The 26,800-nt window shown below is 45.4% G+C and overlaps 1 protein-coding gene across 2 annotated transcripts in view; it reads left to right on the plus strand.

The window, feature by feature from the left end:
* Positions 1–26,800, plus strand: part of LOC308111158 (transcription factor COE1-like) — a 55,000-nt gene that overhangs the window by 27,144 nt on the left and 1,056 nt on the right. Inside the window, exons 7-15 of one of the 2 annotated variants that reach the window (XM_080465939.1) lie at positions 4,402–4,483; positions 5,830–5,971; positions 8,498–8,628; positions 10,536–10,662; positions 18,161–18,249; positions 21,594–21,659; positions 22,285–22,447; positions 23,639–23,818; positions 25,944–26,141. In XM_080465939.1, coding sequence (XP_080322065.1) covers positions 4,402–4,483; positions 5,830–5,971; positions 8,498–8,628; positions 10,536–10,662; positions 18,161–18,249; positions 21,594–21,659; positions 22,285–22,447; positions 23,639–23,818; positions 25,944–26,141 — 1,178 coding nt within the window. The remainder of the gene's footprint in view (positions 1–4,401; positions 4,484–5,829; positions 5,972–8,497; positions 8,629–10,535; positions 10,663–18,160; positions 18,250–21,593; positions 21,660–22,284; positions 22,448–23,638; positions 23,819–25,943; positions 26,142–26,800) is intronic. The other variant, XM_080465940.1, reaches the window with a different exon arrangement.

A 26,800-nucleotide genomic window follows, 5' to 3' on the forward strand; every position in this document is an offset into this window, starting at 1 on the left:
TGATAAGTTGAGCAAACTGAAACTACCGAGGAAGATTAAAAAAAAAAAAAACACACAGTTTGGAAGTTATCCATGTTAATTTTGACAAGAAAAACAACTCTTTACCTCATTTGTGGCTAATGTCGGAAAATTATTAGAAAATATAAGAGAGTTGTCCCTCGGAGGCTTCCTTGCTGTTAGCTAATCGCTTAGACAATCTTTATCACCACAGTAATAATATTTAGATGCTACAGGGATTACTTAAAAGTTGTGTTATAATTGCTTTCCTTGTTTTGTTTTTTATGGGCGGAGGGTGATTTTGTGTTTAATTGCTCCAAAGTGACAAATAATGCCCATTATGATATGATGAAAGTGTGAGATCATTAAATTACTACGGCGACCGGCTGCATGTGTTTATTCGTCCATTTTCGCTTTTACAAATTTATGCCACGAGGCTGCAAGAGGCCAAGCAGTTATTTACACAAATTCACTTCCACAGCCATTTCAGGATTTGGGGGTAATTACGTGAGAGCAAAATGGTTTTATTTCATTTAATCCAGCCAGTGCAGCAATTTGCTTTTGTAATATTTGTAGCTGTGGAGTCTGCACAGTAAAACAACTCGAAAACCGGCAATAGTTTCGAATAGAACAGGCTAGAGGAGGCAATAATGAAAATAACAGTCTTCAGCAGGAGATGCTTTTCCGTTTGTTATTTGTAAGAGTTTAACACGTCTTGTTGAGCAGTTTGTGTGGACAATACTTTCTGTGAGTGCTGATTTTCAATATGCCATCACTGGCACCTTTCTCAGCTGTTTCTAATGCCGTTAATGACACCAGCGACAGCTCACTCTGGTTTACGAGCATAACACAAATGACAAGGATGTTTTCATTGAACTCTTTTTGCACATGAAATAGAAATGCACAAATAAATTTCCTGCGGTGGAGTCAAAACACAGTGAAAAAAGGAACTTGCCCGAAAATCTCTGCGCTGTTCAGCATCAATCACTTTGGAGCAGCATGATTTATGTTGGTGGAGGGGAAATGAATGATTGGAGAAATAAGTAATTTATCCATCTTCTATACCGCATTTTTCTAACTTAAAGTCACAGGAGGAACTAATCCAAACTGACTGTGGCCAAACGCAGTGGACTCCCAAGACAACTGACTAGTCCATCACAGGGCAAACACAGAAAGACACACAGTCAAACACACTGGGATAATAACCTTCAAAAAACTTTGAGAATAGTAGCTTAGGTCAAATTCAATACCGGGAATGTTTGTTAATCATTAGAAAGGAAAAGAAATGTTCAGAAATCTTTATTCTTTCTTGTGTTAATGCCATTTGGGCTCCTTGCTGGTCCATGTAATCATCTATAACCAAATCACAGCCAGGTTTATATTCAGCATGATATTGTTCAAATATACAGGACTAATAAGAATTGCAAAAGGCCTTAACAAGAACTAATACACTTTTAACACTGTTTGATCATTTAAAATTGAATTATGTAAATTCTTTTTTTATTATTGTGATGCAGCTTATACAATGTTTGATTGAAAAAACAATCTAAATATTTGTTAGAAAAAAAGCTGAACAATTCTTAAAAAAGTATACATTTTTCTGTTTGTAGGATGTTAAACTGAAAAACACCTCATTGTGTTCAGGCAATTTAGATATTATGCACTGACAGGAGCTGAAAGAAACATACTATTTTAACATAAATATTGTTTCCTTCTTTTCAACATTGCCTGCTTTGACTTCCAAAGTTGGACCTAAGTGAACAGCGTTCCTTTGCGTAATGCAGTGATTTCCATCCGGAGTTTCTTGAGGGGGGGTTGCCTCAGCAATTACCAGGCAAGAGATGACAGTCCAGAGCAACAATTGCTAATCAATACGCCTTTAATGAAAAAGTGAAAATGAAAGCACTATAATATGGAGCTGAACAGAGCAATTGAGAGAATTACAAGCTATCTGTCCATATTTACCAGTCAGCTGTCAATGAGATTATCCATAAATCCTTATGGTAATCTCTTTGCTATTGCATATCAACACACGCTACCCTCCACTCACCCCACCCTGCCCCACCAGTCTAGCCCACCCTCTGTTGATCCATGTAAATGTGTGCAGTGGTGATTCAGTCCCCCGGCTCCCAGGGAGATGAGATAGAGCACCGAGGAATCAACTTGCTGCAGTTTTGTAATGTTTCCATGCGGATGACTCCAGACACCTTAAGTCATGTAAATAATGAATCAGATGAGCCGCACATAGGGGAGATGAAGGGGCCCCACTGACATATAGCAGAGTGAATGAGGCATGGTGGCTTTTTTTTGTTGCCTTGTATGTTTTTGGACTCAGCGTCTCAGAACAGTTTCCGTCTCTTATTCGTCTCCACTCCCAAACTCCACTATTTAACCTCCTGATTTGGTCACCTCTGGCTCCAGTGACCTTAACTTTCCTTCATCCACTTATCCATCTGCCGTCCATCATGAATACCTCAGAGCAGGAGGAGAGGGGGCGTTTGGGGGTCGAAAAGTAGAATCAATGAATTAAACAGGAGGTGCAGCAAGGAAGGTGGAGTATGTTGGACAAGTGGATGTAGTCCACAGCTGTCTGTGAGGCTGCTCCCTGACCCCGAGGAGATAAGAAAGTTGGGAGACCCTCAGTCTGTGGGGTCTAACAGCCACTGTAAAAAAAAAAAAAAAAAAAAAGGAAAACTTCATCTCTCTGCTTCATGAATTATTGAGATATTGGCCTCCAGCTTCTAAAATATACAGGAGGGTGGTCTGTCTCTGCTTTCAGATTTCACATACTGTCTACCTCATCCCTCCGTCTATCTTTCTATCAGTCTCTCCTCTCACACTCTGCCTTTTTATCCCTCTCTCTTTTTTTCCTGTCTTTTCATTCAGACTTGGCCTCTTGCGCCAGAGAGATCGTAAATCAGAGCACAAACAAAGCCAAAGGGGAAAAAAACAAAACACCAGAGCATCAGAGAGAGACAGTTTGTTATTCAGATCATAAGAGGCTTTTTCTTCTTCACTTGAAGAGAAGCATCTACCACTAACCAGCTGTCACGCATTTAAAAGTTGTCAGGGATAAATTCACGAGTTCTTCTGTTACATCAGATGCCTGTAATGCACACAGCAGTAGGCTGGCCCTTGAAATGAGACACAACTCTGGTCTGTCCATTTATCTTCTCTGCTCTATTGTTTTCTCCCTCTCTCTCTGTCTTTTTTTTTTTTCCTGGATGAAGCAATTGTCCAAAGCACGCTGCTGCTTACTGTGTTTCTTTTGACATGCCTGTGTGTGTGTGTGTGTGTGTGTGTGTGTGTGTGTGTGTGTGTGTGTGTGTGTGTGTGTGTGTGTGTGTGTGTGTGTGTGTGTGTGTGTGTGTGTGTGTGTGTGTGATGCGATTGCTCGTGCATGATTATATCTGAGGCAGTTGGCTCCAAACGCGCTGCCCAGTGCAGAATCCTAGCCATAACAAATGAACAGAGGGGAGAAAATAAGACATATGAAAGAAAAGCTGAGCAAAGGAGTGATTCTCTCTCTTGCTGGTGGAGATCTGTATTGTAAGCAGTTTCAGCTGTCAGCACTTCTTTGAGCTACCTCAAAGGGAGGAGGAGGGTCGGAGGAGGGAGGGGAGGCGGGGAATGTTGTAGTTTTATTTTCCCCTTTTTGAGGGTTCCTGTTTATTTGTACACAGCGCTGTTTATTTTTGCGGTTCATTTGATTTTGGTTCCTTTCTCTCAAACTGACAGATAATGCAGATGGGAGAGTGAAGCGATGTACACTACTGTAGTCGCAGCTAAAGAAGAAGTTGTCAGGCTCAGAGCCTCGGGGTGGGGCAAGGGAATAAATTGTCAGCCGTCCCTTTTCTGCTTCTCCAGCCCACCCCCCCAACCCGCCAGACTCTCCCCTTTACTCCTGCGACCCCCCCCCCCCCCCCCCCCCCCCCCGCTCCCTCATTAAGTATTGATGTGGGTAGCCATACTTGCCATCTCAGCCTATTAATAATGCATGGCAGGTGCTGTTGATGTGGTCTCTCACACTGAGATTGAGAGAGGCAGGAATGGCAACACTGTGCTGCAGAGTAGCTACAGCACAACCTCCGTCACACGGCTGGTGCTGCCGGGGAGGGGGGCCCTGCGTCTGCCCCGGTGAGTTTATGGCGAGCCGTGACAGCAGCTCAGAGATGGATATACAAGGTAGCATCTTACTCAATATCCTGGAGCCGTTTTTACATAGAAGACTGCCTTTGTCATAAAGAGCTGATGGATGAGGGTGGGATAGTGTATGATGCGTGTCTGTCACTGCTGTTTTATTTGTTTTATTTGTATTTTTCGTTTTATTGAAGCCTCTCGCGCTATGTATATCCTGTGACACACAGCTGATCCTCTTCTGCTTTCACTCTCTGTGCATTCCAGGTTCTTCCTCAAGTTCTTCCTGAAGTGTAACCAGAACTGCCTGAAGAATGCAGGGAACCCTCGAGACATGAGGCGATTTCAGGTGATACACACAACTTGTCTGGATACATGTAACGAGTCCAACTCTGTCTGCACAGCATCAAATAGCTTCTTTTTTAAACCGCCTTCAAGCCTTTTAAGACACGGCTTCAGACACAACATTATTCTGCCCCTGCCATAATAAAGCAACACAAATATATGATGTTAGTTTGCGCTGAAGTCCACATACACAAAAACTGCAGCATGCACCACCATTATAACCTTGATCATGTTCTCATCATCTGCCTTCACTCACCCTGTGCTTTCCTTCCTCTACGGTTACACCGACCATCTAAATACCCTACTTTACTACATCCATGAATCTTTTCTGACGTCTTACTCGTCTTGTCCTGCCTGGCAGCTCCATTTCCAACATCCTTTACGACCTCTCCTCAACAACATGTCCAAAATCATCTCGACCTGGCCTATCTAGCGTTATCTCTAAACTTCCCAACCTTAGCTGTCCCACACGTCTGCTCATTTTCAGTCCTGTTTATTCAGGTCACTCAAAATGAAAATCTCAGAAACTTGACCTGAGCTCTCCAGCTCAGCCTCTTGTCCTGGCATTATGAAATCAATGCAACTTTACGAAAATCAGTTCATTACAAGATCTTACTGGCGTCATATATTACTGCAATAATAATTGTTATTCTGTGTTGGTAGAGATGTAGAAAAAGCAATGTGAGGATGCAATGTTACAAGCTAAGTTATAAAGTGTCTCATGTTGGCCGTCCTCAATAAAGATTTGAAGGCTTGCAATACACATGATTTGATACATTTTTCTCAAATAACCCCCCCCCCCCCCCCCACCAAAAAATATATTAGTATATTAGTGAACTTTTTATTTACTTCACCACTGTAAAATGGTTTGTAATCCATAATGTTTTACTCTACAAATAGACTCATGACTATAAAAAGTGGAAGTGGAGCATTTTGATGTGATAAACTGAAAATTATCACCAAAGTCTGCATCTGAAAGCATTTTAGCCTCTTTCATTTTATTGTTTTGACAATAATACTGCTTTTGCTAACACAATAAGGTTTGTTTTGTTCTATTTTTTTTTTTTTTTTTTTTTAGCTAACTCTTTCAAGACAAGGGTCTGTAAACACACTCACTGACCCCGAATAATCAACACTCATAGTGAACGAATAGCTGGTGAACTTAATAGGTTATTTAGTTGCTGAAGAGTGACGGGAGGAGACCAAAACTACCAAAAAGGACCGTAATCCCTAAGCTGATTTTTGAGGGGGCAACATGTTACTACTGCTATGTAATATGAATTCGATTTTCCATAAACTCACAGTGTTCGTAGTGGACTCAAAAGGTCCTTTTGGTTTGTTGTTTCCCAGGTGGTTGTGTCGACTACAGTAAGCGTGGAGGGTCACGTGCTGGCCGTGTCCGACAACATGTTTGTTCACAACAACTCCAAACACGGTCGCCGAGCACGAAGACTGGACCCTTCGGAAGGAACACCGTCCTACCTGGAGCATGGTACATAAAGCCAGAACAAAACACTACGGCTCTCACTCTCTCAGCTCTTTGACTCCCACAGTCTCATCCCCTCCCTCGCCCATTCCCTTCCCCCCCGTCTGGCTCCATATATTCAACCCCTCTTCTGTCTCCACTCAGTTCCCCTCAAACCCTCTTTCCTTCTTATCTCTCTCCTGTTTCCTCCTGGATTCTGACTTTTCCGTCTTGTAGGGTTTCTAACTCGAACTAAGAGAGGAGTGAGTGGTAGCTAGTGAGTCTCTTGTCTCTCCCTTGTGGCTTGCTCCCCTCAGGTCTCTGCCTCTGGGCCTTCTACTCTGCCTCGCATAAGCACTATGTGTCTTATGAGGTCTGTTCTGCTTAAAGCCAACACTGGCTTTATTTCCTCGGAGACCTGCTTTTATCCTCCAGCCCTCCATCACTCCCCATCCCTCAGGTTTTCAAACACACCCATAGACACACTAGAAAGTCCACGCGTGTGCACACACACACACCCCCGCATGCACAGTCAAACCCAAACCTTTAATACTTCATAATGACATGTGCACATGATTTAGGAGCCTGCACTGATTCCCAAGTCCCTAATCCAGTTATTTTCTCATTTCGATTTCCCAGACATTGAATAAGAGAAACATATTTTTTTTTCTTTGAGGAAAGTCAACCTCAGGGATGATAATGACAAAAAAACTAAGAAGGGATTTACATGATGGCCTATTGTAGATTGCATTAAGATTGAATGTTATGGTTAAGTCTTTCTAATGACTATTCTCCAGAGGCAAGGTGGACCACTTGTTCCTGCGACTGGTCTCACAGATGATTTGAAAAGTTCACAAAGACGAGACATATTGGAGATGTCAGCGAGACTTGGATCTTACACAAAAAGAAGAGTGCACACAGTACACTAACAGATGTTCCTCATGTCAGAGAGATTTGCTTGGGAATTTTCTCTTCTCTGATTTTTTTTGTCCGCCTGGTGACGTGAGTCAGGAGGAGAGAAAAGAACAAAACAGAGGGGTGGGGGCATGAAGAGACAAAGGTGCGATGAAATGATGGAGCAAATATGTACAACTGCTTAAAGAAGAAATGAAAAGATAAGACAACAGTCTGTTCCTGTTTTCCTTTCTTTCCTTCTCTTTCTTTCCCTTTCTAGTGGGTGTGTGCGTGTGTGTGTGTGTGTGTGTGTGTGTGTGTGTGTGTGTGTGTGTGTGTGTGTGTGTGTGTGTGTGTGTGTGTGTGTGTGTGTGTGTGTGTGTGTGTGTGTGTGTGTGTGTGTGTGTGTGTGTGTGTGTGTGTGTGTGTGTGTGTGTGTGTGTGTGCAGGATACACAACTTTGGGGCCCATTTCAGGCGGTAATAGATGAGCAGTGCATAGAGTTGAACAGATGGCACCGAGGAACACCCCAAAGTATAATCCTATCACATGGATTCACGTTCCACCATCTGGTTAATCCACGCATACACACAGATATAAACGCACGTGCACATTCACACATGCACGTCGAGCGCACATAATATCAGCGGCTGTGAAAAGGAGGCATCTTAGGCCATGATTACGGACACAGATTGCTGCTTGGTGAACGCTGATCTCTGCAGGCGTATCGGGGGGCTAAATATCATTCCAGCTTGTTGGGAAGGATCAACAGAACAGGGAGTCAGGCAAAGAGCAAAGGCTAGGCTGCGGGGGGAAAAAAAACTCAGCCTAGTCTAAAGTGGATTATGCCGCTTTACAGAATTACAACATGTCTGACAAGCTGCATATCTGTTAAGGAGAGAGATTTAGCTTGTATAAACATGCATTTTCCCGATGTTGTTCTTTTCTTCAATCACATCCACTAATCTCCAAGCCCATAACACCAAGAGATAAGGTCAAAGAGCACATTCAATACTAGTTATTGAAAATGTGGTTTATTGTTGTTATTCCATGTACTTTGTCCGTTAAGATGCAGAGAATATGCTTTAAGAGAAAACACTAAAAGCCTACAAAACGCATTAGAAATATGCCAAGCTGGAGCTGAGCCCAAGTGGTCATGTGTTCCCTGGCCAGGCTGGGAGATAGCTGCTACATAGATGTATGAAACAGGCAGCTGAGCAGGCGCTAAGTGTTCGGCTAATGAAGGCTGCGTATTCAGAGGGCAGAGCTGGTGTTGGCTCTCCTCTGTTCCCCGGTCGCATGGCCTTTGATCAGACACTGAGCACACCTGACATTTACACGCCTGCACGCTTTGCCACGTGTCATAAAACAAGCGCACTGCCGCTGCCCTCACACACAGGGCAGGGGTGATGTTTAATAACGGGGTGCGTATAATCACTCTGATTAGTATTCCTCGCTCGGCCCCGACCCCTGGGAGAAAGGCGAGAGGTGATGTATGTGTGTCTGCGTGTGTGAGGGAGAGAGAGCGAGAGAGTGATCGGGGGGGGGGGGGGGGGGACTGTACATAGTGACAATAGCAAAGACCTTTTCAGGGACTGTCATTAGGTTCGTTAGCATCTAATCTATTATGTCTGTAATTTCTTTTCTTTTTTTTCACAGCAACCCCCAGCATTAAAGCCATCAGCCCCAGTGAAGGCTGGACCACAGGGGGAGCGACAGTCATCATCATCGGGGACAACTTCTTTGATGGCCTTCAAGTCATCTTCGGCACCATGCTGGTGTGGAGCGAGGTTAGTCACCATCTATTCATATATGTGTGCCCACCAGCATGCGAGAGCAGCCCGGCTTCATTTTCAAATATCCAACAAAGACATTTCCTTGCTCATGTTGATGGACGATATTTGATTTTTGGTCTTACATGTAGGGAATTTCCAATTTTTTATGCTCTATTGCTGCTGCTGACATTTCTCCACCAGTTTTCCCATTTGTGGATGCAAGATATGACTATCATGACTATTATTGCAATGGCCAACAGACAGATGCACACATAAGAATCAGTCCCTTTTAATATGTAGATTGAGTACATAGATTTTGCTATGTATTTAAATATCAAGCATTTGTTACCAATTAAAACTGAAATTCATCAACCTGCTTTACTTGGCATAAATGCCCACATCAGTATGTCCAAATCTTTATCAGTCGCTATGAATGACGAGAATGAATACAGTTCTGATGATGCAAACACTGTTTGTGTAGAGATTTTAGCCATGGCATTGGCATTAGTGGAGTAAACATTTTTAAGTTTCTCTAATGCTCATGCTTTATTTGTGCTCCCCTCAGACTGGGAACCTCTCGCCTTTGCCTTGCATGTATCCACACAAGCCGGTAACAGTTAGAAAAGAAATTATATTGTACTTCAATTCATTTCAAAGAACTAGTAAACCAAAGGTTCCACCACAGTCTCCTGGACTCTTATAAACCAACAATGTAACCATGTAACCAAGTAATTAAAATTGTAATACATTAATTAAAAGGTAATGAAAGAAAAAAAGAAAAAGAAAAAGCAGCCACCATGTAAATCAGAAATATTTCCCAATATAAAAAGGAGCCTGCCATCTAATTTCTCTGCGTGGCAGCTCGTATTTCTGTCATATCTCTGTTCACCTCCTTCCCTGTCTTTTATTGTGTTAGTATCTGCCTTCATGAAATATGTGCTCATTGTACAGTACGAATTCCTTTGTAAGGAGCATCTGCCACATGACTAAAATGTAAATGCAGTGTATGTGTGAAATTGAAGGTCAGTGAGCAGCTCAGCTAAACAGCTTTCTCTTTAGTAAAGGAATAATTCTATAAAAAGCTCCTATATTATCTCGCTGAGAGGTGAGTGGGGCCAGACAATGGTGGAATGAAAGCCTGGCTAAGTGAGCAATGAAAGGGACAGTTAGAACAACACACGCACGAACACACACACACACGCACACACACACACACACACACACACACACACACACACACACACACACACACACACACACACACACACACACACACACACACACACACACACACACACACACTCTGGCAGCAACATTGATAGCTTTTGAGCACTGCTAGCTTTGAGTGCTAGTTCACAATAGCGTGCAGAAAACAAGCACTTGCTGAGGTCTCATCTGTGTTTTGCCTTGTTACCGTTTTCCTTCAAAGACCCTTCAGCGTGCACACACGTACATGGAGAGTGGGCTCATCAACCGCAATAAGTGAGCCTGTTTAAGACACAGTGGTGCTTTAATGTGGCTAACGGCAGCTAGACAGCTTCAGCTGACAGACACAGAGACGGGGGGGCACCAGAGACAAGCGTATTCTACATTTACTTACACTGTTCAATAGACGTATGCAGAGGAAAGTGTGTTTTATTCATAAACAGATAACTGCTTTTGAACCCCTCTTACAGAGTCCATGTCAGCACTGATAACCATCCTAAGCCTCACAATGACATTGCCTTGGGCTACGAGGCCACCTGAGGGCTTTAGCGCTAACACATCATTTTCAGGCTTATTATACGATGGAAAAAAAAAAAAGAATCATCCAAAGCTGCGAAAGGAAAGGTCTGAGATGAGCTGGGAACAGTCTCCCGAGTGCATGTTTAGATATAAAGTTTCATTGCATTAATCTACCTGCCCTCTCTGCTTCTCCATAGCTGATCACCCCCCATGCCATTCGTGTGCAGACTCCACCCAGACACATCCCCGGGGTGGTGGAAGTCACACTGTCCTACAAATCCAAACAGTTCTGCAAAGGCACGCCTGGACGCTTCATCTACACAGGTACCCTTATGTACTCATCCTTAAACTAATGACAAAGTGCAGTCCAAAGATATATTTTGTCTCCAAGCTGCCAGTCTGTAGGCTTTTTTAATGCAATTGTCTGACTTTCAACATTTTGAATTGCTTACACAGCAAAGAATAAAAAAAACAAAAAAACAATCGCTCTAGGTTTCATTAAGTCTCTTTTGTTCTATATCTGCTAAAACTGTAGCAAACCGTTTACAAGCCGTCACTCTCCTGCACCATTTGCAGAGAACAACATGCATGCTAAACCGTTTGAAATGCAATAACGTGACTCAATAATTCAGTAGTAAAGCCCACTGATCAGAGGAAGGAAAGTATTTGCCCTCTTTTATGAAGCAGGTGAAGGTCAGAGGGAGGTTTAACCTTTTGATTAGTGGGATTATTGAGAATTAACCCTGTCGAAAGCGTGATTCAGGAAGGAAGAGGTCCTTGCAGAGAGTGTGATTTTTGACGGCAAGTGCCGGTCCATGAATGGCTCGAGTGTTACAACAGTGTGCAGAGTTATGGCCGTGCGGTGAAAAGAGCGGTCGAGAGAGTGAATGTGAAGCGGTGATTAACCAGTGCGGGGCCACAGGCCCTCTGGGAGATTGTGAATCACATAAATCTGTCTGTAATCTCAACCACTGATAGACTTAGGCTGTAAGCCCCGGCTGGAATTGCCAACATTTGACAAAATCACAATTGAGAGAGCATGTGTGCGCCACATCACCGCAGCATGCGTTTTCTGCATTTTGTGTCGGTGTGTGTGTGTGTCCTAATTGCAGCGCATGTACACAATCCACGTCCGTGCGCCACAGTCATGACTGTGTTTACTTACTTTTAAGAGTGGCCGCCATAGGATGCTGTTTGTTTGGATGTATGCATGAATGTACTCCAAACAAACACATGCACGATGACAAGTAACTGCATTACTAAGACAGAGGGCAGATGGGTGGGCAGTCTTTGCCATGCCAGAGCTGTCCAACAGCCCACTGTCTGCCAAACTCACAGAGCTGTGTGTCTATAAGTGTGTGTAGGTGTGCGTATGTGTGTATGCAGCCTTTTAATGTGCCAGACATGTGGGAACCGTATGCATAAACACCCTATTGCTTCCCAGCCCTCCACTTTCACCTTGTCACATTCACTTATTCAGAAATTGCTTCTTTGAACGAATTCATCCTTCTCCCTGCCTCTTGGCTTCCATGGAGGCGCATAGAGGAATCTCAACAGGTGAGAGGTAGCAAGAGGTCATCCACTGGGAGCCGAACACATACACCGCCGTGCCGCTTGCCAAGCGCTAGCATCTCCACGGTGACACAGTCAACCGTGTCGGGGGTAGATCCCAGCCCTGCTTTTCGCACACTTCGCTTCAGCCACCGCTATGTACCCTCAGTGGGTATTTGTACTTCTCGCAGAGCTCGTCCATCAGCTGCTTTCGTTTTTTTCTTCTTCTTTTTTTTTTTCAAAATCATTTTACTGTCTCCTCGCGAGGAGGAACCTGCTCACATTTGGATTCTCAAATGAGAAGCACAGAATGACAGCAGAGCTTGAGAAGAACATTTGGAACAAAAAAAAGCAATTTTTGAGAGTGCAGAGAAAGAGAGCAGTTGAGAAAAGAAGAGAAGAGAAAGATGGGAGAGGATGGAGGATTACCAAGGGCCATGTTGCCCTCCTGGGTCTGTTTGGCACCAGTTTGAGCCCAGTTGCCAGTGGGTACTAATCATGGAGGATTGGCAGCGCTGCATGGCAGCTGGCAGCTCGCGCGTACACACGTACACACTCGCAGACATGCATACACTCATATATTACATGTGCATGCGCAATCACACACACACACATGCACACTCTGAATTACATTGGGGACAGCTGGCATTGCTAATCAACTTCTGCTGAGGAGAGGAAAGCGAGCAGCTCACAGACCTAATTAAGTCAACACATACCCAATACTGCTGCTACTGCTGCTTTGCAAACATACCAAATACACACACACACACACACACACACACACACACACACACACACACACACACACACACACACACACACACGCACGCACGCACGCACGCACGCACGTACACACACACACACACACACGCACACACCTATAGGTTTACCCCCAACCCCACCTTTAGTTGCGTGATTATTGATCCATTACAACCAGAAAGAAAGTCAGCTGTAGCTCAGTCAGAGACGGAGGAGACAAGCAGGGGACTTTTGGTGCAAAAGGAGAAGGAGAATCAGAGAAAAGCTATTACAGTAACGTGTCCTCTCTCGTCTCTGAGGACTCCACTGCCATTAGACTTCAGAAAGCTCCAATTAGACTCATCAAAGGCAATTAAGCTATCCACTGATAAGAATAAAAGAATGTTTTTTTTCCCCTTCTCTTCTCTTCCTCTTCCTTTTTTATCCCCTTATCCCTCTTCTGCTCTTCTCTCTGCCCTCTGCCTTACCAACCTCTGGGGCTGGGTGCGCTCCCTAATCTCTCTCTCTCTCTCTCTCTCTCTCTCTCTCTCTCTCTCTCTCTCTCTCTCTCTCTCTTTCTCTCTCTCTCTCTCTCTCTCCCTCTCTCGCTTTTTCTCTCTCTCATTATCAGGTCATCGCCTGCCCTCCTCCCCTCTTGCTCCCCTGTACAAATGCGCCTCCACGTTTGGTTGTGCATCACCTTTTACTGGATTGCTGTCTTTGTGACATTCATCAGAGGGGCTCTCCCTTTTCTTTTCTCCATGCAATATAAAGTGATAATACCCCACCAATAAGGGGTATGTGTGTGTGCGTAGGTGTGTGTGTGCGTATATGTTTGTGTGTGCATGTGACACGTGGATACTGGCCATAGATTGAGGGAGTTGATGTATCACCCATGTCGTTCAAAAGGCAATCCCTCCCTCCTCAGTATGCAGCCTTGTCTGCTTAGTGCTTCCACTACAGCCTCTGCTGATATTAAAAGGCTCTGCTGGCTCACATTAAGGCTGGCACCACGCGCATCCGCACACATGCACGCACAAACATTAGGGGCAGTTTTTCAGCGCTGAGTGCAGATTAGGTGTGTGGGAAACATCACTCAGTGGCGGTGAGGAGGAACAGGAAGAACGAAGGAAGAGACAAAAGTCAGGAACAGAATTTAAACCAGCTGCAGCTGACATCTCTCTCCTTCTCTGTGCGCCTGCCTCTGTGCTCCAAATTAGTTTTAGGAGTGGTTGAAGGGACTGGCAGTTGTCTGTCATTTTATGCAACACAGACATCGGAGTGCGATACAGACGATGTCAAAGTAAGTGCAGCAAGCATGAGCGTTCTCTCTAAAGTTTTATACGCTAGTCTGCTTGTGATTTATATTTACAATTATTGATTTGATGAGACAGTTGCTAAGTACTTAGGTTTCTAATTCAGATCAGTTTGTTATAATGATTTAGTGGAAAGTGTGTGATAATTATTGACGATAACCTTTTTGCATGATATCCGATATAGATAAAGTCAACATATACTTCCAGATGTAATCTATATTCATACACTCATGTGATGCACCTATAGTCATGCATGAGCACATTCAAATATCACAGATGCACCAACGCAGCGTGTAGTCATCTGGCAATAAAAGTGGGGTGCAACCACAGGCTGGTCAATTACTTGTCTTGCTCCTATTTGTGAATGCTGTCTTTTATTGAGCTTGGGTGGATGCCTGATGTTGATTAAAATGGCTGGCCTACAGCTGGAGACAAGGCCAGCTGAGATAGCTGTATACATGGCGCATTTACTACACACAGTCTTAACTACGAGGAAATTCACACCTCTATTTGAGATTGAGATTAATTTTCTGCACCATGTGGCTTGTCTTCCCTCTTTAGCATGCTCCGCTCTTATTACAGGAGCATCTGCTTCCATGATGATGATGTAAATGAATTTCGAATGTAGATTATTTTATACCCCGCTGAAATGAGCAGCGTTCACCAGAGGGAATGATTTCTTATCTTTTCTTATATCTTAATTCTGGCTTGCACTTTTCATCCAGATTTTTTCGAATTTCAATTCTCCCACTGAGGATCCATGCTGTCAGGTATTGTTAACTGTCGACATGCACTTTTTGCAACAGATAATTAGAGCTTAGGTTGTAGTTGCATCCACACCTCCATTGATTTGTAGAATCTCTATACACCCCCACCCTCCTCCCTGCACACACACACCCACCCACCTCCGCTTCTTTGCCTCCCTCTCTGCTACTATCAGGCTCAACCTCTCCCTTCCTTTTGGAGCAAAAAGCTCTACTCATCTGTTTTCTGTGTATGAATTTCCAGCCATGCATTAGTCTCCCTGACATGTTCAAGCGATGCTTTATTTAGCTTGTCGGATTCTGCAAATAAACGCAATCTCAGGGTTTATGGAAAAATGGATAAAAATTAGATTGTAAGGTATTGATCTGGATTGTGAGTAGTTGGTGGGGTGTTGTGTTCGCTTGTGTGCGAGTGTGTGTGTATGTGTGTGTGTTGGTGGTGTAGGGGGTAGGGGGGCAAGCTCTCATCTGTGTGAAGGGAGAGGGGGGGTTGGGGGGTGGGGGGGTGGGGGGGTGGGGGTGGTAGAAATGAAGCCGTAATTCAGGGCTATTGAACCCCCTGCCACTGGCGGCATCGATCGCCAGGCAGCGCTTATGAGATCACACCTGAGCACTGGAGACTGCAGAGGGGAGGGAAGAATGGGGGGAGAGTGAGAGCGGGGAGGGAAAGAGGGATGTAACGAGGCAGAGCGGAGATGAAGGGGTAGAGAGTGAGACAGAGGGAGAAACAGAAGGTTGTGATATGATCAGCTCCTTACCCACCGTCTGAGGGCCTGTTAAGGTGTTAACATCAAGCCTCAGAGCCAATTACCTAACCCTGCAAGTACGCTACCCACTCACCTCCTCACGCACACCATGTTGTGACACTGGAGGAGACGGACGCAGGGCAACTGGACGCCGGCTGCAGTTTCCCCCTCCTCCTTGTCCATCTCCTCCTCCTAACCTTCTGTGTTTCCAGGACAACTCCAGTCTTCTGACCTCTCAATTATCCTTTCTCCCCCTTTTGCCTCCCACTCTTTGCGGCCCAAACATCCATCCCCTTTCCACCCCACCCCTAAAGCTCATACGTCCGACACCCCTGCACCCCGTCCATCCTAGCCTCTTCTCCTCCTTCTCCTACCCCCTCACCCCTTCATACACACTCCCCCTGCGGCTCTGTGGGTTATTATAGTGAAATATGAAGCGATGTGGATTCTAGGCTTCATGAAATTTCCATGAGCATTGATCTGATCTGATGTGGGTGATTGCTAGGTGAATCCCTCCAGTCCAGGGCTGTTGCTCATCTATTCATTTATTTATGGCAGTTATGTTTTACTGGCTTTGATTTGCTCTTCTAGAGAGCGACAGCTAAGGATTATAAATATACCTGTATAGGAGAGTGTGCTTTGAATCCTGGAGTATAGCAGCACACCACTCCTCTTTCGAGGCAGAGGAGTTTGTTTTTTCTTTTTCTTTCAGCACTAATTCCTGGTGTAAAATGTGAGATATTGAGCATCGATATAAGGGCATAAAAAGATAATCCCCAAAGAGACAAAGCCAGGTAGTTAGTGGATTTTTGCGTTGTCCCCCACATACTCCTCTCCTGGTTTATGGTCCTTGAAAACGAGCGGAGACAATATCACTTCCTCTCTCAATTACCAAAATTGTCTCTTTATTTGTAATAGGGGTATCTCAGTATGACTTGGGGTTTTTATGCTATTGTTCACTCGAGGCTCATTTGGCACATTGTGGAGAACTGATAAAAAATTCATCATAAAAACAAAAGCCTTTGAGACGAAAGAGAGGATGTTGTCGGAACAATCCCCTCCTCAGACTGCGGGCCTAATCCAGGGCAAATCCTCCTTAAGGCTTTAGCGAGATCAGAGAATAGGAAAGTAATGTCAAATATTTGTCCTCAGAAATAATTCATACTTTATTTGTTGCATGTGATCATCTCATTGTTTTGGCTTATTTTATCAGCGGACCAGCTGGCCTGTAATGTGTGTCATTCTTCGAGGGCTGAGCCCGCCTCTGGCACCACCACTTCTACTTTTTCCCTCTCTGTATGGTCTTTTGCTTCAAGCTATTCACCTTTCCTTTCATTCACTCTTATGGATTAGTGGAGCAGTCCACAGGGAGAGCTGCCCAAATACGCTTGTGTTGCCAAAACAGAGCATCACCTATTCTCACTCCAACGCCCCCCCCCCCCCCCCCCCACTACCGCTCTCTCTCTTTTTCTCTCTCTCTCTCTTTTTTTGGTCTGTGTTTGAGCGCAGCCGACTCTGGAAGAAGCCATGGTGAAGTCACTAGAGGTCCAGCAGGACAGCTTGTACTCATAGCCTCTAGGGGCCTTTTTCTGGGGGCCGCCTAGTCAGCCTGGCTGTTCAGATGTGAGGCGAGCAGGGCATCAGCCCTCGGGAAACGTCCAAGCTGCGACCCACAGGGGAAACAGACGGACGGCACAAACACATACAGCCAGTTCTCACGCATAACGTCTCCTTTTTCCTTTCCCTGCTCGCGCACATACAAAAGGAACACATGTCTGAGCTACATACATGGCCTGCAAACTTGAGAAGCATCTTATAGGCCCTGGAAAGTGGTAGGATTGTGCAGTGATTCCTCGGGCAGCCCACAAAAGAGGGGAGGTGGGTAAAAGACAGGGGGGAGAGAAGGAGAGACAGAGACAGTACATTAGGAAAGAATTATGTGGAGAGAGCACTTATCCAACAATCCTCCTCTGAAGTGTTTGTACTATAAGCCTCAGATCTTCATTGTATTTATTCTAATGTTTAAATATTCATGGTAAATCTTCTCATATTCAATTACCGTAGTACGACCACAGCATGCAGAGAGAGTGCTTTCTCCCTGCTGCCTGGATGATCTGACTGTGTGTGTGTGTGTGTGTGTGTGTGTGTGTGTGTGTGTGTGTGTGTGTGTGTGTGTGTGTGTGTGTGTGTGTGTGTGTGTGTGTGTGTGTGTGTGTGTGTGTGTGTGTGTGTGTGTGTGTGTGGGTGTGTGTGTGTGTGTGTGTTTAGCTTGTTCCCCGGAGCGATCAAGCCTTTGTTATATTGGAACCAAGCTCTGTAATTGCTTATATTAGTCGCTGATCAACGCAAGACCACAGGACACACAACCACATGCATGCACACAAACACACATTCACTCCGACTCATTCCTGACAGTCTTTTTATTAACCACCAAAGCAGGCGACAGAGAGAGATTCATTACATCACAGGCAAACAAAGACGCACGCTAGACTTAATAGAGAACACCCACATTTTCAGCGTTTTCAACTTCATGTTGAAATATTCATGTAAAAATGTGCTTGTCTCAGTTCTTATCTAACGTCAGTTATTTCTCCTGCTGTATCTTTAACTTGCTGTTAAAACAGTGGGTGTTTTCATCATTAAGAATCAAACTAATTATTGGCTTTTCCTCTCCCTCTCTCTGTTTTTCTGTTTTCCTTGTGCTTAGCACTGAACGAGCCAACCATAGACTACGGCTTCCAGAGGTTACAGAAGGTCATCCCCAGACACCCCGGAGACCAAGAAAGATTACCCAAGGTACAGCGCCTTCGTTCCTCTCATGTATCTGTTCTTGTGCTGCTTGCCAGGTGCAATTATTTCATAGGAATATGTCCTGGTAACACTGGTACAGAGATGTATTGACAACTTCTTGGCTTTCAAGGCATGTGTAGATGGCACAAGGGCAGTACAAGCTCATGCACAGAGGAACAACTGTGCGCTATAGACAGTGGACCATACATGTCACCATGCAGCATGCACAGAAAACATTTAATCATATGTTCATGGTCATTTTCCGCTCAAACACTTTATTTGTGCAACGAATACACAGGCAACTCTATTCATCCTTCCACTGAGGATAAGGTCATTTAGACTGGCAAAGTGAGGAGGAAAGCAATGGATGGAGGGAGGTAAAGAGGGAGAGAGGGAGGAAAAGAGGTTGAGGGGAGAGAGGAAGAGAGAGGCAGAAGCAGGTTAGGTGATCCATCATAGCTGTCCAGTCTTACCTCCTGCTGGGTCAGTGGATCGAAGTCAACCCCGGGTGGACTTTATTACTTCCAGCACACCCACACACACACACGCACACATCCCAAAAGCAGAGCGCGCGCGCGCTTGCGCGCACACACACACACATACACACACACACACCCACACACACACACACACACACACACACACACACATATGCTCCTCTGTGGCTGTGCATGCACACACATTCACATTCAGTGGCGGGAAGTCACCATGAGGCAGAGATGAAGAGCCCAGGTAGAAGCAGGAGAAAGATAGAGAAATCACTTGTCCTCGCTGTGTGTCATGTCTGGTGGATACAAGGCTTGTCCCGGGGAGTTCTGGTCTTTAGCCTATCAACCCCCTGTATCTCTCTAAATATCTTTGTATCCATCCATCTCTTTTCTTCTCCTCCTCTTTCTCCCTCGCTCTGTGGTGTCTCCTTCTCTTTCTAAATGAACAGCGGTAGCTGGCAGGCCTGGTTGTTCATTTCAGCTCTATTGATTTGTGCCTTTATTGAGGTAATAACAGTTTGTTGACCACACTTCTCTCAACTGTTGGCCTCAATCATTAGAGAGGGGCAGGAGAGGGGGCATACACTGGCAACTTCTGGAGCCGTCTGATCGCAGGTACCTTGGCAAAGCGTCTTTGTGGGTGTTCTTCAATTTTTTAACAAGGTTGAACTAGCTGGGGATATGACATGGCAACTTCTTTAAAAGGACTCTTAACAAACTTAGAGACACATACTGAGGAGGGAGCAGGGTATTTACTGATGCCTGTTCTATCTCTGTATGTTGTGATAATGGTGTTCAGCTGAAAACAGCCCCCATACTGCGCTGTGGCTAATAGTCGAAAAGGCAGCGTGAGGAGGGAGCGCTTGGTATCCAGGCTGCAGGGTGTTTAGCAAAGGCTGTGGTGTAGCCAGGGGTCTGGGCCGGGCTAATGAGTGACCGCCCTGCCAGACGAGGCCAGACTCTGCTCTGGATCAGGTTCCCCTTCCTGTTGACGTCTCTGCGGGCCTGACTTTACGGGAAAAGACCCTGCGCCCAGGAAATGGTCTCCCCTTACAGCGGCAGAGCTCGGGAGGCAGCACGGCGGTAACCACATTTATCTGTTTATCAGAATGACTCTGGAGCGGTGCCTAATCGCGTTTAGCTACTGGACAGATCCCTTTGCTAACGAGAGACTGATAGGTACAGACAGGGCACAAGACCACGAGAGAGTGATTAATCGAGAGAAGAAGGAAAATGAAGACAAGAGAAGGAAGTTTGGAGGCACAGGTGGGGAGGAGGGAGGGTGTTAGAAGAAGAGATGCATAGCATAGAGATGCACAACTCTAAGCCCCAAGGAGAAGGTGCTGAAGGCCTGACGCAGACAAAGGCAAAAAATAATGTATATTAAGCGACTGATGTTTCACTCGTCCTCCCAGAACACAGTTACACTCCAGCTGCAGATCTGTTTGTATCCTAATGCCTCACACTTCCCTCATTTCCCTCCCTCACCCTTTCTTCCCCTTCATCCCCTCCTTTCCTTCATCCATCCATCTACCTATCTAGCAATCCCTGGGAGGCATGGGGCATCGAGGAAAAGCAGAGAGAAGGAAGCGAGGAGCGGTGCATACATACTAAAGAACCACTTACCTTCCTAGGGCCTCTGCATCTCTCAATCACCTCAAGCAGGCCTCCTCTCAGGTCTCCCCTCTTTTCCCTCTCCCCTCCTCCTCCCCTTGCCTCCCTCCCTGCCTCCCCCAGATAGTGCTAGTAATGGGAGGTTAACACAGAGGCAGCGCTCCCATTATTGAGTGAATTTAGCACCTCGGACAGCGCTCTACAATCTTTATTGCTTTGCTGACCCTCTCGTCATGTCCTGGGCGTGCTCGACAGCCTCCACATGAGCGCGGCTGCGTGTGTGTGTACGCGTATGCGTGTGTGTGCGATATGAGGTCTGATTGAAAGGCGGTGTGTCACGGAACAGAGAGCACACATGCTCCAGGGCTTGTTCACAGCGAGGGATACACTCAGGAGAGTATAACGCACAGCGTGTGTGTGCGCGAGTGGAAGAGAAAGAGGGAGAGAAAGAAACGAGGAGAAGGTTGGAGGGGAGGGGGCTGCAATTTTCTGGTTGTCGCGCCTCCAGCATATATCCTGGCCCCGGCACATTAACTTTTAAAAAGGGTTTCGTAGGGCTGTAGGTGTCTACATCACACACACATAACGACTGCCTGGAGTCACACACTCATACACTCAGGGAGGGAGAAAGAATAGAGACAGAGCGAGGAGAGAAAGGAGGGTAAGCGGTAGAAAATGAGCGTGGAGAAGCGGCAACACTACGTTAGGATAAATGTTTGATGTGGGAAATTCCGCTCGGCGGTTTTCACCTGAGCAATGATGTTCTACATTTATCACACAAAGTGGATGCGGGGCTATTCACTCGGATCATTACCGGGGTTAATACAGGCCGGGAGACGGGTGTGTCCCCGCTGACGATGGGAGTTGTATAGCCGTCAACCTGATGATATGTTGTGTTAAATGAGATTGATGCGTGATCATGCAGGCCTGATTCATGGTCTGGCAGTGACAAGAGGGAGGGAGAAGATGTAGAAGATGGTTGACTGATAGAGAGATATAGGCTCATGTTTTATTCACAGTTAACAGTATCTTCCCTCTGCTCTCCCCAACTGCCCAGCGAGTAACAAAGTGCTGGGATAGGCCCATTTCTCTTCCTCTCCCTTCCTCCGTCTGCCTCGTTCCTCTCGCACACGCTCTGTTCTGCATTCACAGCATAATGTAAGAAGTGAAATGTAATAAAAGTGACTGAACTCTTTGAGCCGTCACACTCATGATCAATCCCCTTCTTCTTTCTGTGCTTGATTGTAGGAGGTGATTTTAAAGCGAGCAGCAGACCTGGTAGAGGCCTTGTACGGGATGCCTCACAACAACCAGGTAAACACTCGCACGCACGCACAAAAACACAAAGAGCACACACGCATGTGAACACGAACATCAATGTCTCTTCTTAGATAAAGTGTTGTTTGTGGTCTCGTCCACTGGCAACATCAAAGGCGGTGTTCTCCGTTGGCCCTACAGCACCCTGCTGTGTTCTCACAAGATCTGGGACCCGCAAACATACACGTGGGAATATGTTAGTGCTTTTATCAGCTCAGACGCCGAGGAGGTAGGGAAATGAAGTACTGTGAAAGCTAAACGTAGAGGGTGGAGAGGAGAATAGGGAGAGTGTGCAGTGGCAGATGGAGAAGAGGAGGAGAAGTGGGATTAAGGCTCGGCTCTGTAAGAGGAGGAGAGCGGGCAGGGACACGAAGAAGGGAAGAAGAGGCTAAAGATTTGATGAGTCTGTTACGAGCATTTCGGGTTTTTACTAGAAACCAATCATAACACTCCCAGTGACCACTGATAGAAACCCCACAGCTCTGTTTGGTTTACTTGCACAATATCACAAGTGGAGATCTTGTACTCTCGAGAGGCTATAAAGCCTGCATGAATCTCTGTTTTTCCCTTCTCTTTTTTTCCTGACCCACAGTTCTCTTTTTTCCCTCTTTCTCATCATCAGGAAATGATCCTGAAACGAGCGGCGGACATCGCGGAGGCCCTCTACACAACAGTGCCACGAGGGCACAACCAGCTCGCCAGTCTTGGCAGCAGCTCCGTCCATGCTGGCATGATGGCCGTAAACTCATTCAGTGGGTCAGAGGTGGCACAAACAGCCAATCAGGGTGAGCAAACAGGATCCTATTAAAGTTGAATACCATAGGATGATCAGCTTTAGTGATATATTTATGTTTGTTTTTTTCTCAGCCGGTCGATTATAAAAAAAAATTTTTTTTAAAAAGAGCAGTGTTGAAGACACCGCTTTTGCGGGAAATTCAGTGATTTAGGAGCATGAAACAAATAAGAAAGTCTGAAAAAGGAGGATCAGAGGAAGGGTGGCAGGAGGAGACGGGGAAAACTTGAAAGGAGGCAAAGAACGACAGTGAGAGTGAAGAATGGAGGAAAAGAGAGCCACGGATGGAGTACGATGGAGAAATATGAGTGGGTCCTAGGGGTGTGTATATTAGACTGGGGTCAGCCCCTGTCTGACAGAGAGAGATGTGGGTGCAGTCAGTGGTGATTCATCACCTGTACCAGGGGAGCTCCACGAGAGTGGATGGACCGAGGCTCTGGATGTGTCTCAATAATCCCAATGAGCTTCCTCTGCTCTTCGTCTTCATCTGAAAACATCTGCAGATATGAGGGAAACAATAGATATCAGCTGCTTAACCTGCAGCATGTTTTCCATTCATAGGAGATGAGAAAGTGGAACAGATAGGTACTTAAATGTTGAAAGAGTGGTGTAGTGAAACGCGGCGTGAACAGCAGCCCTCCTTATGCTCCAGGGCAAAAATTTCTGATGTTCAATTCCAGCGGGGTTTTTTTTCCTCTGGTGTCAGCATGTTGGATCTGAGATGTATATTTATAGTCTTCCTTCCTATATTGTCCTTCTTCCGCTCACAGCCCCTGTAAAGCATAATAAGAGAAAGGTCCTGTCAGAACTATGAGCTTCATTCTTTATAAATTACAAGAGAGCTGCAGAGGCCTTTTAGTTTTAATTGCCTTATCAATATATCCAATTTTGGAGAGGAGCCAGTAAGGTTAAAGGCCTCTTGTTTCAGTAGTTGGATTGCAGCTAGATCTAGCTCATATCATTCTTCTGCCACTTTGTTCATTGCTTTCTCGCTCTGCCATATGCTGTCTAAGATTTCTCGAAAATTTATTTTGGCTTATAGCGAAACGTCCATTAGTCAGGGTAAGGATAGGAATACTTGGCAGCGCTGAGTGTAGGCTTTCTCGTTTTGTTTTGTCTGCCATCTGCTACACCGCCTAACACCTTGTCTCTCTCCGTCTTCCCTTTCTTTCCCTGTCCATAGGTTTCAGTAGGAGTACAAGCAGTGTGTCCCCTCATGGTTATGTCCCCAGCTCCACTCCCCAGCAGAGTAGCTATAGCTCTGTCTCCACAAGCATGAATGGCTACGCTAACTCTGGCATGGCAACCTTGGGCACCTCCCCCAACTTCCTGAATGGATCTGCAGGCAACTCGCCCTATGCTAGTGAGTAAAAAGCACAACATACTTTATCCTAAACCTTACAGTGGAAGGGGCAGTGACAAAATTGAGGCAACAAAGGGCAAAGACAACCCCCCCCCTCCCTTTTTTTTTATTTGAAAGCCAAATTAAGCGTCGGGCAGGGCCTGAGACACACAAGTGGAAACGAGAATTGACATACGAGAAGAAAGCCTTGCAGTTCAGCTGGCTCATCTGTTTCTTTAAGAACAGAGTCAAACGCAAATCCCCACTTTATTGGCCATGGGAGCAGATCACCTAGCATCCCCCTGACACACACACACACACACACACACACACACACACCCCACCTCTGCGCACACACATTCACCCTCTACATTAAAGACCCTTGATTAAATCAATAAACTAATTGCTAGAGAAGCAATTCCATTTCAGCTCTTTGATTCCTGGGTGTTAACAAGTATTTTAACAGGCTCATCGGCCCCACACAGACACTTTCAATCAATGGCCCCTCGGCCTGCCTTTGTAGGTCCAATTTTCATTAATTGATTAGTTAGGCCCCTTCATAAATGGATTATGACTTTATTGCAAGGATTTGTCAGGAAGAGCCATAAAAGCTAAGTGTTGGATAATAACAACAATAAAGGCAGAAGCAGATATCAGAGGGCAGGTGAAATACGACTCAGTTGATTGTAAAATCACTGAGGGGGAAAATGCTCTTAGCGTATTAGCAGACAAAAGACAAACCCAGGAGGAGTGGATGGATGGGGCGATGAAAGAGGAAGACGGGATTTGGGTTGTAAAGATAACCTTCTGCTCGTTTCAGTCTGTGAATCTTGTGATTGTGATGTACAGTAGCCACAGTGAAACCAGCTTACAGCTGTCTCATTAAAGGCTCACAGTTTGAATGCAAAGGAACCAATTTGTTTCCTTAGACAAAATTCAGTCAGGCTTCTACTTTAAGACATTCCCCCACTGGCTTACACTTGAAAACTTGAAATGATATTAAATCGGGAGCTCCGGGGATAACTAAGGATGAGATGAAGAGTTAAGATTTGATGTCTGGGCACAGATGCGTTTTAAGAAAAAAAATAAAAAAATCAACCTTTTCTACAGACACTGCTGACCACTGCATTCTTGTTAACATACAGCTCCAAAGACTCTTTTTTGTACAATTCTATTCTATGATTAAGGGAGGACCCCCTGAATATCCCTTATATTACCAAAATTCAATATACTTTTATAGTGGTACGGATTAATTAGTCTTTGCCTTCTTCTGTCATTTTGCAAACGACTGATTAAAACCTGTTTAACTCAGGAAAACGTGGAAAAAACAGATTCTATCTGTATCCCTCCTTGAACTGGGTGTGGAAAGTGTTTTTATGATGCTATTATATTTTTAAGAGCATGACCAATGAAATACATCTTTATCTACAGAAATACATGTGGGAAAAAGGAGAAATGACATCACATTCAGCTGTAAAAAGAGGAGCACGCAAATGTTAGTTAAAGACATCATGGTTGCCTCGGGTCACAGCGGTTTAAGGTGGTATTCGATAAAGCCACGTAGAACCCGTCAGGAAATATATAGTTGTCAAGCAGATGTTGTCAGCTCATTTGTTTTAATCTGCTGCAACCACTGGCTCTGGCTGCTGATTGAGATATCCTGTATAATTATCCGTAACGAAGGTAATGAGCGAGTACCTTGTTTGTAAGTTGTCCTGGAAACAAATTGCGGGTGCAGCGCCCCGCCAAGGTGAAGACATGCTTATCAACCTGCTGCGCCCCGTGAACATGAGATGAGTCATCAGAAACAGACTGATCAGGGGAGAGAAGTCAGCTTGAGGCTGTTTTTTGGTGCAAGTTTCCAATGACATACTTTATTTTCTTGGGCTTAGCTATGGAATATCTTACTTGCAGGTATTTGCTGAAAAACAACAGAAAAGTGTGATCCAGTTGATCTGAGTCCAAAATATTATCCCTCCTGCCATCATCCATTGACCAGTCCCTTTCTGTTCGTCCCGTCTGCCCGTCCTCTGCCCTCGGTCCTCTCTCTAACCCCCTCGCTATCATCATCGTTCCTCCTCGCCCTCCTTCCCCGATGCACGCCCCGTGACCCTTAAACGCCCCTTTCCTGACCGTCTCTCCTCAGTCGTCCCGTCCAGCCCAACCATGGCGTCGTCGACCAGCCTGCCCTCCAACTGCAGTAGCTCCTCCGGCATCTTCTCCTTCTCTCCGGCCAACATGGTGTCCGCCGCTGTCAAGCAGAAGAGCGCCTTTGCCCCCGTCGTTCGACCCCAGAACTCCCCCCCTCCCACGTGCACCAGCGGTAATGCTAACAGTCTGCAAGGTGAGCTAAATTTGGGATTTATATGCATAATGGAAGCAGGAAGAAAAGAAAATACTCAAGAATTGCTCATCCTCAAGCTTTAATCTATTTCTCCTTCGCCCCCTTGCAATAACAAGTTTTCACTTTTTTCTTAATCTTTCTTTTTTCTTGCTCCCCACTCCTTTATTTCTTCCTTTACCTTTCTCGAACCCCTCCACTCTCCTACCCTGCTATAGATCAGTCTTTTGTGGACTCTAGCAAGTACTCATCAGCCAGCTCTCTGCAGGGCCTGGCCTTCTCCTGAAGTACGTCACTACTCTATTTCACTTTTTTATTTTTTTTCTTCCTTCGCCTGTTTTCTTTTCACCCTTGCGTTGTCCCTGCGCGGCTCATTTGCACCATCCTGCCCTACCCTTCCTTCTCGTTTCTGTTTTTATTTGTCACTCTTGACTTGTCAGAGAGGCAGCATGTCATACCATATGTGTTCTCTTTCCTGTTTTCACTTCCGGCTTCCTGCCCTCTCGCTCCGGTGGGCGTCTCTGTGTGGGAGGGGGAGGGGAGGTCGTTATGCCACCGCGGGTCATTCTGCTCTCCAGTTTCCATCCAACGTAGTGCTGGGCCCCGTTCGTCTGGGCAGGATGTTGTATGGTGTTGAGATCCTGAGAGAGAAATGATGGATG

Source organism: Lipophrys pholis (genome assembly GCF_963383615.2).
Source record: "Lipophrys pholis genome assembly, chromosome: 6".
Lineage (NCBI taxonomy): Eukaryota > Metazoa > Chordata > Actinopteri > Blenniiformes > Blenniidae > Lipophrys > Lipophrys pholis.